The 13,703-nt window shown below is 39.2% G+C and overlaps 1 protein-coding gene across 2 annotated transcripts in view; it reads right to left on the reverse strand.

Moving 5' to 3' along the window:
- The window catches only part of LOC104956465 (protein unc-13 homolog C), a 52,047-nt gene extending 39,504 nt beyond the window's left edge, over nucleotides 1-12,543 (reverse strand). For both annotated transcript variants that reach the window (XM_010783946.1, XM_010783944.1), the window contains exons 1-3: nucleotides 12,416-12,543; nucleotides 5,338-5,471; nucleotides 2,594-2,679 (exon numbers count right to left, since the gene is read on the reverse strand). In XM_010783946.1, the coding sequence (XP_010782248.1) occupies nucleotides 2,594-2,679; nucleotides 5,338-5,471; nucleotides 12,416-12,511 (316 nt within the window). In that variant the 5' untranslated portion in view covers nucleotides 12,512-12,543. The remainder of the gene's footprint in view (nucleotides 1-2,593; nucleotides 2,680-5,337; nucleotides 5,472-12,415) is intronic.
- Between the last annotated feature and the right edge of the window lie 1,160 nt (nucleotides 12,544-13,703).

A 13,703-nucleotide genomic window follows, 5' to 3' on the forward strand; every position in this document is an offset into this window, starting at 1 on the left:
ACAGCAGTTTGCATTGGCCCATGGTTACCATAGTAACCTGAGATGGCTTAGCAGAGAGTGCGGTAGGTATTTGCTGTGTAGATGAGGATAAATCACCAATAAGCTCTTTTGGTGCTCCTCTGCCTTTTCTCTTACACACTCTAAAGAGCATTCCCAATCCTTGACCTCAGCCTTCTGTCATCATTAAAGCGGCAGATATCATGCCCTCTGTCATGCTTAGTTTAACATCCAGATGGTGCACAGGTTTAGCTTGCAACAGGCACAAAATGTGTGAAAAGCGCCTGCATCAACCTAAATATTCAGCCGGGGGCGGCAGATAAGAGGAGTGGAGAAAGTCTGACTTCAAATTGATCACCGCCGTGAGAATAATGCGGTAAACATGAGCATAATGTGTGCTGCATGCTAGTGTCAGTCTGCATGATTTCTGGGTAATGCAGCTTGATAGGTTGAGCAGGAGTCAGAGGAGATGGAGTTTGAAATCAAAACCCAAGTTTGTTCACATCTGTCTCCTTGACAGCCGAGGCAGATCTGAGATGTATTGCTTGATCGCTGTGAATCTCTGCTGTCTTTGGAAACAAGACGTATCGTGTTGACAAAATGTATTATACACTATTGAAGACTACAAGAATCCTAAATGTTTTTTTGTTTTGTTTTTTTTATTCTACTAAAATCATACAAAAACAAAAATGTATAATTCATACACACAAATGAACAAAATGAGTAGAAGCGGGAGGGCTGAAGCATAGCTTATGGGGAGTAGCCCTCCCGTGCATCATCATTAGCATCAATATAATAATGGCATTTATTTCGTCAAAAACATATAGAAATTAAGGAGTACAAAGAAACAAAGAAAACTAATGAAAACTGGGAAAAAAAAAAAATAATAATAGTTAGGGCAAGAAAAAAGTAAATGCATATATAAGTAATACTGGGAGAAAATGTGAAAAATAAAACATTTTGCAGCACAGTTCAAACTGTGCCCCATATGGCTGCTGTGAGATGACGGATTTACACACTTGAGTAATTAGTGATAGTGGAGGAAGTTGATTGATTATTTGGCTAGTGCTAGATTACAGACTGTAAATCACTCCTTTCATATGGTGAAAAATGCTTTTTGTATGCCTTTATCCTGAACACTAAGGGCAATGCTTCTTATTTACTAACTGCATTATGTAACAATGTTATATAATAAGTTGAGTACTTACGTTTGAAATGGCTGCGACGTTTATGCTGACTTAACCTGTTTACCTATTAGCTGCCCAATAGAGCGTATAATGGGTAACGGTCCCATACATTAATACATAATACTGCATTGTAAAAGGCCCTGTAATTGCAAACTGTGTAAATTGTAAATGTCCCTTAAATAATTTAAAGGTTGACTCTGATCAGTTACAAGTACAACACACTGAATATTTGGTTTCATTTAATTAAACAATACTAATTAGAAAGGAAAGGAAAGTGGGACTGTAGAGCTGGATTTCTGAGATAGATTCAAATCAAGATTTAGTGAACACAACTAAAGAAATTAGGAGAGGACATTAGGAGAGGAAGCAATCTGTAAAACTACTAAGAGTAAAAACAGAGATATGGATTAGAAAACCTAGATGTCTTTGTTGTTTTTTTAATACACTTGTGGAATTACTTTGTAAAGAAAATACACACCTAAAAAACCTTAAAATAATTTATTGATGTGCTGATGCAAGTTTCAAAACAATCTCAGTCAGTGCTATACCACATTCTAAGAAACTGTAAATCCTCTCTACTGTGAACATTCAGGTTAAATGGGGAGTGACCTCAACATGGAAATGAAAACAGACACATTGATCAATGCAAAGCAACACAACTCCACACATGTAAGAAGTTTGGATGGACACACATAAGCTCCTACTTTATTTCAAACTGTTTCACAACAATCATCAGGAGTGTAAGAAAATATTGATACACATATTGTGTTTTGTGATAATGAATCATTTCTTACAAATAGTTTTCAAAAAATGTGAAAATATTGCAATATATCGCCCTGCTTACAGCTTCTTGCCAACACACAGCCCTAGCTATCATAGTGCCTGATATGTGGGAATGCAGAGGCGCACCACACACATTGACCACACGCAAGAAGGAAATAACAAGGAATTGGTGTAATGACCCTTCAGGTTGGAGTGAGAGAAAGTGTATTTGTGAGGAAATGGAAGAAATGGATGATTTATGACACAGTAGGAATCTGAAATACCACCATGGCGGATTGGTTTCTTCTATGTACACAAGACTAGGCAACTCGTTTCGATTAAACCATGAATCAATCGTTTATCTTGATTTAAAAAAAGACAGTTTCTCTTTAAATGATCAATAAAGTGAAATCCGCGCTGTGTAATGCAGATACTCATTAGAGCTGACCAGAGGCAGCTGATAAACAGACGTACGGCACAGTAAAAGCTATTCCTTAGTGGGAACACATTGGAATTAACTGCTAATGAGAAAACACCTAACACGCAGCTCCACATCCACTAGGATCCAAAGTGAGACCTATCATTCTTCAGCTACACTTTTTTTTTTTATCCTCAGCTCTCATTGTGTGATCTGCAGCATTACTTACCTTCCATTGCATACTTCATATCCAGGGCGAAGAGGCTCCACATGATCTCGGCGCTGGTCTTGCCGGCGTTCAGCTCCTGCGGAAACCTGGTGGAATAGAAGCGGATTCCAATCAGACTCATTTCCCTATAATGACACGCTCCGCTGGGCGGCCTGATGGCTCGGCCCAGCCTGAATCTCTAACAAACCACTCTAACAGATGTGCATCGAGACATGGTTGGGGAATCCCATAATCTAATAATCCCCCCCGTTATTTGAAAACCTGGTTGAATTTGGGAGAGATGGAGATGCATGCAAGATTGGAAAAAGTGTAAGAGGAAGAGACAAAGCATAAGAAAAGGGAGAGCGAGGGAAAGGGCGGCAACCTATCTGCAAAGTAATCTGCTATTTTGAATGCATATGGATTTTTTCAGTCAACGTTTAAATGTGAGGTGTCAATGGTTTAATTATCCGTATCCTCAAACAGTGATGGGAGGACATTTAAAGATGACAGGGCACGGCCTGAGAGAGGTGATTATCTGGAAGTGTTTTACTTTTGCCAGAGACCATTCTGTGTACAACAAGATATCATATTCAACCGACAATCTTTTAAATGAAACTGTGATCATCTGCTTAGACTGGACAAAAAGTAGAATGTCAAAGCATGCCTGCAAACACACACACACACACACACACACACACACACACACACACACACACACACACACACACACACACACACACACACACACACACACACACACTTCTCTCCTCCCCAATCTTTGGCACATCCAGGAAAGGAAGATACCCATTGGCAATAATTGGACAGAAAAAAAGAATCTCCAGAAACAATTGCTCCCCCTTTCATCTCTATCACTCTCAAAATATTTTTCTTAACTTCTGTGATTTTCCGTTGTCATCTTCCACACACACATAGTGCGCTGTGGGTGGGGGAGAGACACATCATAATAGCAGAAATGTAACATCTGCAGCTATTGTTTACATCAGCCTGATGAGTATTCATGAGAGTAATCTCTAAAGCTTCTTATCCTTTACATTTCAAAGAACAACTGCAGCATCCAATTGTATATTTCTAACCAGAAAAACAAATTCTGTAGATCGGTCTATTGTCTAGAAGATATCTAGGCTACAGTCCCAAGTAAACATCCTCATGGTCAGGGAAACAGAGTCACATATGAACCGTTTTCCCTCGGGCAGCAGCTCCCATTATTTAAAGGCAGCAAGTCCACTCCTGGGTTTATTGGGAAAAGGCAAAGGAAATGGTGTCACTCTGTAACTTGACCAGGGGAATGTGGAGGAAATGGGCATGAATATTGCAAATCTATCATTAGACAGTGTAGGAGAGAAGGCTCAGGGCATAAACAGAGTGTTAATAAGCATCGTAAATCGAGAGGAAGGAGAAAAAGAGGCGAGAATGAGGGGATGTATGTGTGAGCGAGACGAAAAGAGAATAATATGTTTCATCTTATTTCTTCTAATGTGAGCTCCACAAGGAAGGAAGCAAACACAAACACCTCCTCAACACCACCACCGACACAACCAGACCTGTATCCCCCTTTTCTAAAAAACAAATCCTTCATCTGTTATATAACTCCGCAACACAGCAATCCCATTTTATCCACCCATATTATGGCTCACCATAAAACAAAGCATTCCTTACGGTTGGCTTCTCTGGCTGCCTCACAGCCTTATTGCGCAACACTGTGCTCATTCATGTCTCCACAAGCAGTAAATACTTTTTCTTTTTTTTTAAATCTGCAGGGATGGTTTTTCTTTGTTTTCCTTCAAGCTCGATTTGCCTTTAACTCAACCAAATAAATACAGAAATACAGTATGGAATAAATATTGAACAAATCAGTGCATATTTGATCAATTGAGCCTTGTTAAAGGCACACACATTTTGTATTTATTCATTTTAAGAGTATTTCCACATCAAACACTTTTACACTGATACTTCCTTTCAAACCTTCTTTCAAGCCAAACAAATCATTGAGCATTTTGTCACGAATGGTTGAGATTAAACCCTATGAAATGAAGCTTAAGAGCGAGCAGTGAAAACTCAGCCTGCATTTTAGGAGAGTTTTCAGTAAGGTCATTTATACGTCTGAATTTAAAGGTGACCCATCATGCAAAATGCACTTTTGTACGTCTTGTATACATGAATATGTGTCCCCGGTGTTCCAGGGAACTCACCAAGTGTCAGAAAACACAACCCTCTCTATTTTCCTCCATACCCAAATCTCTTAAAAAGGGGCTGCAACGGATCTGATACAGACTGATCCAGATTTGAACACTTCTGTGACGTCACAGAAGTGGCGCTACGGCTATTGGGCCAACTCCACCAATCAGGAGGAGACAGCCACGGACATTGCCGTTGGAAAGAGCTGGAGACGCTGTAGTACATATGCCAGGCCTGTAGATGGTGCTGTTCTCACAGAATCAGCCCATGCAAAGACAGTGTTCAATTGAGCGAAATGAGGAATGGCTAAAATGCATGATCTGTTTGGTATTTTGAAAAATAAAAAGTATAAATATGCCTTTATATAGATATGGTCCTACATTAAAATATAGCATGATAGGTCCACTTTAAATAGAGGATAAATGGTGATATGTAAATACTAGTTAACACGATGATCAGCAATGCATGAGTAATGAGAAAAACCAAACAGCTTACGACCATAACCTGGCATAGTAACGAATGAAGTGCTCATTGCTTGATGAGAAGCATAGTAAAGGAGTACATACTGGTTAATGACTGGGGTGTAAGCTGTCCGGTCCTCATCGATCACAGACACCATGAGAGTGATGAGTTTTGGCCAGAAGTCCAGGTTCTTTATAGACGGACCCTGCTCCTCTCGGGGGATGTCCTGCTTCCGGCTCTGCAGAGGAGAAAAGAAAGATGGTGGGAGACTGAAAACTGTTTTGAAATATTGTCTTCAGTGTTATGGTAAATGTCTGCTTCCTTGTTTCTTACTGGCATTGCCAATGGAGTTGCTGTAATGCTAAATACACGTCATACTTGATCAGACAATAAAGTAGCATCATATCATAATGTGTTGCAGATATGAGACCATTAACATTTTAGGATTCAGCTAAAATATTAAGGGATCAAAAAGAGGAAGCCAGACAAATAGTAACATACTTTTTAACACTTAAATATATATTGCATATCATTATATTATCTCTGTAAGATGTCTTTATGAAAGTGATAATGTACTTGCAGTTCATTTAAACTGAACTGAATAAGTTAGTGTTATGTTAGATGTTGACAGTGAAAGGACAATAAAAAAAATAAGCCTTAATCATAAAACCAGATTACAAATGTTATTTCATGAAATCAAAGCAGTTTTTTTAATCCTTATCTTAATTGATCATAGATTTAGATTATGTGAAGATCAAATGCATTAATATGAATGTGTTAGTATTGGAAGCTTCCATTCCCTCATTAGATTAAAAGGACTGCTACTTATAAGTGATACACAGAGAATACAAAGTGCATGTAATCGAGCATTACCATTTAGAGTTTTATTTTATTTTTGTTTTATAGAGTAACAGAAAAAGAAAGAGCAGACACAGGGAGCCATCTGAAAAGCTTTCCGCAACAATGTGAGTTTGTTTAACTGTACCGGAACAGATTCACCCAAAACAACAGCATTTACCAGGACTGAAATGTTGAGCATTTCACTTTGAAAAGTGTAATCATCCATCAGTAGTGTGTTTGTGTTTGTGTTTGTGTGCATCAAAGTGTGAGGCAGACATCTCCGTGGCTGTCCTGGGGTGATGGGTGTTAAATATGAAATCTTTCTCTGACCCTGCCATCTGTTCACCCCACACTGAGTGTAACCATACTGATCTGCAGCCAGCAAGTTACTGTCACAGTGTCTCGCTCTGACACTAACAGGTTCTACAGAACACAGGCTAGGCCGTGCACACACACAACACAGAGCTTACTGGCAGCTCTGTTTCACACACACACACACACACACACACACACACACACACACACACACACACACACACACACACACACACACACACACACACACACACACAGACAGACAGACAGATAAAAATGAGAAAATGTGTATTGCATTCTCTTGGGAGGCTGTGTACCCACAGTCCACTGTCATAGGTTATAATGTGATCTACATACCCTCTTTGACAAACCCTCCCAAGAGGAAGCAATACAAATTTTCTCATTTGTGTATGGAAGTCTAAAGCAAAATGTTTACTTGATGAATGCTGGTAAAAGGAAATTGTGTTAAAAATGAAACATGTTCCAATCAGTTATTGAATAATTTAGGTTGAATTATTTAACAACCTATTGACTTTATTGCAGCACTGAGAGCAGACGCTGTAGCGAGAGCTTGAGATATTGAAATGCAACACGCCTCAATTTACCATTGATTCAACCCTTAAAACCTAGTCAGTTCCTACGATGATCAACTTGTATCAGATGACGTTGATTGTAGTCTTAAATATCCTGTGATGCAAGGCACACATTGCAGCTGGAAGAACGACACAATCTAATCTCACTGCAACAAGAAAGTTAGATTATATATTATTTTTTTTGTGTTTCTCTTAGTATCCTAAAATACTGTTATGTTTGGCTGTGAAAAAAATTATTATGAAGGGCAGACCATCTATTTGTATTTATTTTGTTTTTTTTAGAAAGGGACAGGTCACATAAGATTGTATTCTTCTCCCTGCTCCTTTTCGCTCAATGGTGTTTTGGTAGAGTCATGTTTTCTTGGCAATTATTGTACATTTGGTTTTGCGTACCATGAGCGGGACAAATAAAAATGAAATGAAATGAAAGACAAATACAGCGTACAGCTGATTCTGCGACAGTAGATTGTGTGAGCCCAGGGTTCACTGCTTTAATCATTTGGGTTTGCAAAAGTAAAATCCATCCTCGTGTCTGCCATCGACAGGAAAACAGATTAATAACATGGGCGGTTCCATCCCGGACATCATATTGATCAGAGCTCATGAATTAGTCATTTGCATATTCCCATGCTTGCTCTGTATCAACACATGAAACATGAACCAGTTTCCAACGTGGAGGCAAAAGGGAGCTCCATATGTAACGTATAGTCAAAGGCCGTGTTGGGAATTTAAGCTGAACGCATGTTAACCTTGATTGAGTAAACATCTACAGTACAGTATGCATTAGTAAAACTGGTATAGAAACACAAGTAAGTGTGATCATAAATTAAGGCAAGCATCACTAGAGATTGATCTGCTTGCTCCATCAATCACACCATTCAAAACATTGAGAGGTTAACAAGTGTCTTGTAAAAAGCAAATGAGCGATTTATGAGTTAAGATCAATTAAATAATCAATATCGGCGCTGAACTCATCGCTAATGAAATGACGATGCTTACTTGGAAGGAGAGGTACATCAAGGGGAGATATGCTAATAAATGCAACAAGGTACATTTCTGGTTAATTGGAGCCATGTGATAATAAAACAAATATCCCTGCAGGAGGTCACTTGGCTATGCAAAAAGCTGTCGATGGGTGTATCCTTGTGCGTGTGCGCGTGCATGGCTGTATGCATATGAAGGACATTGAAGGTTGTGTCATCCCTACTAAATTGAAAGCGATATGCAGCGAGCTAAAATGTAGCGTAGGCTCCCATAGCTCATCTGTATTCACCTCAAGTAGGTACACACACATTGTTAAAGGTGATTAAGTGTCTTGCTGTCTTTTTACAGCCCACAACATACCCATGGGTTTCACTCTCACTTGTACTAGGAGGTGAATACTGTCCTGAACTCACTACTCCCAGTGAATGGTGGTGGAGGGGGGGACTAGCAGAAATATTCATAGAAACGCATCACTCCTCTAGAGGGTAGCTAGTGCTTTATGGTTATTGTTTAGCACTTGCAGTCCCTGTGTGGGAGAAATCAGCATTACCATACAACTGGCTCATCAATTCTCACAATGTGACACAAATCTCTGATTGAAGGATGTTCTTGGAGAATGGAAAAACCCCCAAGAGAAAAGAGCTGAAGCTGTATTTAAAGGCCCAGAGATAAAAAGGTTGTTTGTTCAAGAATTGTATGAAAGGATATACTCAAAGGCACATATTCTGAAGACGAACAGCATGCTCTTCAAACACAGTCATCAACCAGCTGGGTATTGTGCTCAAATATGTGATCATGGCGATAAAGAGGGAAACTTATCAAATCAATTGGAATTGCCTGCTCAGTAACAAGTGGAGGAGTAGCTCCTCTCACAAAGTAGACCCCTTCTTCTGCATACCTGTCAACAAACAGCAGCCTCCCTCTTCATAACCAGACTGCTTCTATTCATCTGCCTACTTAAGCATGGGCATTTGCATAATGCATAATGCATTCATGTGTGCATATACATGAGCATTTTTCATAGACGCAAGTGCAAGCTACTTAGCATTTCTGGTTTGTGAACTATCCTTGCAAATCCACATTCATTCACAGGGTATTTCCCCTTAGTCTTGCTCTTTTTCTGCCAAAATGTAGGAAACTGTTAAGCTACATTCCCCTCACCCCTCCTTCCCTCATCCACTTGACGAACAGACCGAAGCAGAGAGCTGTATTATGTCATGCAATATGCCTCTTATTGGCTGGGATATTTCCCTGCCTGCCTGACCATCGTGTCAGTGATTGTGTCGCCGCACTCAGTCATTGTTAGCGACCGGAGAATTGGGGTGTGAATTGTTTTCTAACCGCTGAGTCAAAGGCTACCTAGTGTATGTGAACATAATCATTTGAATTCACAGTGAGATTTGCTTTAGGGGGAAGCTGATGTCTTTTTCTTCTGCCGTGTAGGAAACATTGATGGAGAGGCTGCCAGTTGTGGAACTGTGGTGGACGACGATGTAATTAGTGAAACGGTCTATCTCTCCTGGTTTGGTAATTGCTTACAAACCTTCAGGCTGTTTGAACAAAGGAAGCTTATTATTCAACTTTTGAGCGGGCTGCACCCATTATCTTAAAGACATTATATTCGGAGGTGGGGAGGCCATTCTCCTTGGGAAGTAAATATTAAGGTGGGACCGCCTGTTGCCTGCTTATTTAACCCGAAAAGGCCAAAGCATGTAAACTCAATCCCATAGAAATGTCAATGTGTTCAGAGAAGCGTGCCCTTACTTAAGAGTGGGTGATGCCATGTTTCATGAAAATGTAATTAAGTGAGTTCTTTATCTGGAAACATGCCTCAAGCTGCTCGTGGTATGCAAGTGATACATTATCACATGAGGAAGCAGTATGGCAGAATACTCTCATGCTAGTTTATTTATATCGTCCATGTTCCAACTTGTTTTTTTTGCTCATTTATTATCCATCTGGAGCCAAAATAGATGTAAAAAGCCTGATGATGATGTGATCTCTTTCTTGGATGGTTGAAACTTTAAGTTAACAATAAACACTTTTAATGTTTTGCTTTTACAGCAATAGAGTCTAATTGATGCCAGTTATGCTTGAATATCTTATATAATATAAGATTTTATGTCAGCACAAAATGTAACAAATGGTTGTTTACCTGGATTTTCAGGAGAGGCCCTGAAGTAATAACTATATTCAATATTAATTACTTTTAAAATCTGCCAGTAATTAAAGGCAGCCTTTGGGGTTTTTAGGTATTCTGCTACATTCTTTAGGTAGCCTACATCACCAAGCTTAAACATTTCTTTGTTTGCAGTGGATCACATCAGTCCGGTTCTGAAGTCTTTACACTGGCTTCCAGTCGATCAAAGAATTGATTTTAAAATACTATTGCTAGTTTTTAAATCACTAAATGGCTCAGGACCGAGGTATATAAACAATCTCCTGCATAACTATGAACCGTCCAGGAGTCTCAGGTCCTCTGGGTCGGGTCTGCTCTCTGTTCCAAGAATAAGAACTAAACATGGAAAAGCAGCGTTTAAGTATTAAGACCCGACAATCTGGAACAAACTGCCCGAATCGTGCACGTCCGCTGAAACACTTCCTATTTTCAAATCCAGACTCAAAACATATCTATTTGCCGCTGCTTTTAATTAGCTGTTCATACTCACACTGCAGTACGCCTTCTATTCATGTATTCTGTACCTGCTGTGTTTATTTCTTTATTTCATTATCTTTGCTTTTTTATGCCTGTTTTTAAATGCCATTTAATTCTTAAATGTCTTTTGTTTTTATTTTGTAAACCACTTTGAATTGTCGCGTCCTGAAAGGTGCTATATAAATACAATTGCCTTGCCTTGCAGCAGGTAGGTTTTTCATAAAGACCCATTAGGAGTCAGTTATCTAGTTAGCGTTGCCCATCAGCTTGGCTAATCACCAGATGCTGAGATGCTAGTTTGTAGATTAAATGTGAATACATAAATCAGCAGAGCAGATATGCTGTCAGCTGCCTTCATTACAGTAAGCTTGATTAAACTCTATTTTTACACTGATATTTGCATTTTCTGTAAGTGCTAGATGTATGCTTCTGTTGTTTAATGTTTATCGGCACACTGGATAGCCAAAGACTTATTTTCACTTTCCATCGTAATTCTCTTGTATTGCTGTCTTGCTCAGCAGCATACCGACAATAAAGCGTGTTGTTGTTGTTATCTTACTAAAACATTCAGAACATAAAACCAAACAAACTTTACAATAACAATAAACAGAAAGGCCTATATCTTATTATTCTGAACCATCCATAAAATAACAAATCCTCTTGTTAGAAATAACGTTGTTTTGGTAACAGCTTGTAGATTGTTTTTGCTTTGGATGGGACAGTAGTGGGTTGGGTTATGGCTTTCAAGCCCAGGGAAGCAACAAAAACATCAACCATAACAACAATAAACAAAATAACACTAAAGCTGAACAAGCGAAACACAAATCCCATACTAAAAAACGACTTTTACAAAACAGTCAGCACTGATCAACTCAAAAGAGCTGAAAGAAGTGACACACACGTACTATTGCAAAATGGTGGTTATAAATCAGTCACTATTGTATATGTATACTATAACTGCCAAAGGCATGCTGGGGCAGCTCCCTCTCTGCTTGTGTTAGCCTTTGCACCCAAATGTTTACTTCACTAGTGCTAGGGGATGCAACTATGGTGCGGGCATGGCTGGTGTATTACAAATGTCAATACTGGAGACCGAGCCATTGAACCATTCACAACAGGCAGGTTTTGCATGGCGAGTGCACAAGCGGCAACTAAGTCCAAGAGAATACTCATTGAGTATTGAGGTAAACAATTTTTTTTTTTTTATTCGTGCATCATTACATCTGCAAGAGTTAGTGTAAAGAAATCAAAGCTCTAAATTAGCACAATAACTATCTATTGTTAGACAATTGATTTTCCCAGAAATCATTTTGATGAATTATATTATAGTCATTTTGAGTCCACTTATATAATAAGTATATATTTTAAATTAGTACATTATTTTAAAGAGCAATATACTTCAACTTCTTAGAAACATTTAGATATTGGAATTTGGAATTGGTAAAAGACCCCACAATCAAAACAATAACTAAAATGGACTCAACCAAAATATGCAATGCCTAAGTTATATCATGCTAAGGAAATCCCTGCTGTCACTCTGGCATGATGCTGGCAAAATGTTGTTGACATTCGTATGTCAACAAGCAATCACGTAAACACCACGGGCAATATCGAAGTCAGCAACAATTATGAAAAGGCATATCCATATGTTGTTCAACAAGTCGTTAATGTCATTATTTTTCACAGGTCTAATGTCAAGATTTGGCAGTGAATCACCAAGCACAACTAGATACGTGGATGAGCCTGAATCAATTGATAAGCAGTGGAAGTGAAAATGATCTGAAAGCTGTTTACCTGGTCAAGGAGTTGGTTGTAGAGTTCATGACAGTTATCAAAAATGTATTTGTATGTAGAGTCCAGACACGCCTTCACGCAGTCCTTCACCACCATGCTGGCTCTGGGTGGACTCTGGAGCTCTTGAACCTGCACACACACACACACAAACACACACACACACGAGCAAATACACACACATGATTTAAATGTTTTTCAGTATCAAAGCAGATGATATTCAAATGACCCAGTAACTATAGATGATGTATGCAACCCATATCAATGACATTTACTGTCTTGAATACATTTTTATGTTCTTTCATCAGTGAAGTGATAAAGTAATTATATCAGATTACACGTACGTGAAACATTATCGCTTCCTTGTGGAAAAAGGGCAACCTTCTTACCTCCATTATGTATATCATAATTGACATGTGGCCAGGCATTTAGGTGTGTGTGCAGTATAGTCACACTGTAGCTCCGGTGTGTGAGCAGCTGTGCGTATACACGGTGAAGTTCAGCATGGCAGAGAGTGAAAGCATTGGTAACCTAAAGTGACAGATTTCATTCCTTTGCTCATAGCTGCCATCTTAGCTATGCCTCGGTGAACTAGCACTAACCCCCACTCCAGGCAAAAGAGAGCTGAATAGAGCCAAGCTCTTCCTATAGCAGTCAAGACGTAGTGATGGGGGAGAGGGAGAGGGGCAGGAGACAGGAGAGAGCTGGAAGCGTTATGAACCAAGAGGCTTCCAGCAGTATGCAGGTCAACACACGTTACACAAACATGACCCCACCAGCCTGAAGTCAAGAAATTGTGACAGGTTTCCAGGAATTATGATTTGGAATCGATTTGGCCTAAACGAAAGGTGCCTAAAATCAATCAGAGTTTATGTTTATGACTTCATTCCGTCAGATTTCACAGCCATGACGAGGGCTGAAAGTGCCGTTTTCGCTTATTCAGGGGGCTGTGTTTCCCATACATTGATTTATTTGTGGTGGGCCGCCACAATTAAATATCGTCCGCCACAAATGGATCTCATAAAAAAAAAATATATATATTATTATTATTCTTTTATTTTATTTTTATTATTTTTTATTATTTTTTTGGGTTGGTCTAATGGATAGTGAGGTGGGCTGATGATCGGAAGGTGGCGAGTTCAAATCCTGCGTGGAACACCACTACTAGTGTGCCCTTGAGCAAGGCACTTAGCCCTCGGTTACTCCAGGGAGAATGTCCCTGTAATTGGTCATTGTATGTCGCTTTGGAATAAGGCATCTGCTAAATTATATTTTTGGGAGAATAAATCCC

This window comes from Notothenia coriiceps, unplaced genomic scaffold (genome assembly GCF_000735185.1).
Source record: "Notothenia coriiceps isolate Sejong01 unplaced genomic scaffold, NC01 NC01_scaffold00026094, whole genome shotgun sequence".
Classification (NCBI taxonomy): domain Eukaryota; kingdom Metazoa; phylum Chordata; class Actinopteri; order Perciformes; family Nototheniidae; genus Notothenia; species Notothenia coriiceps.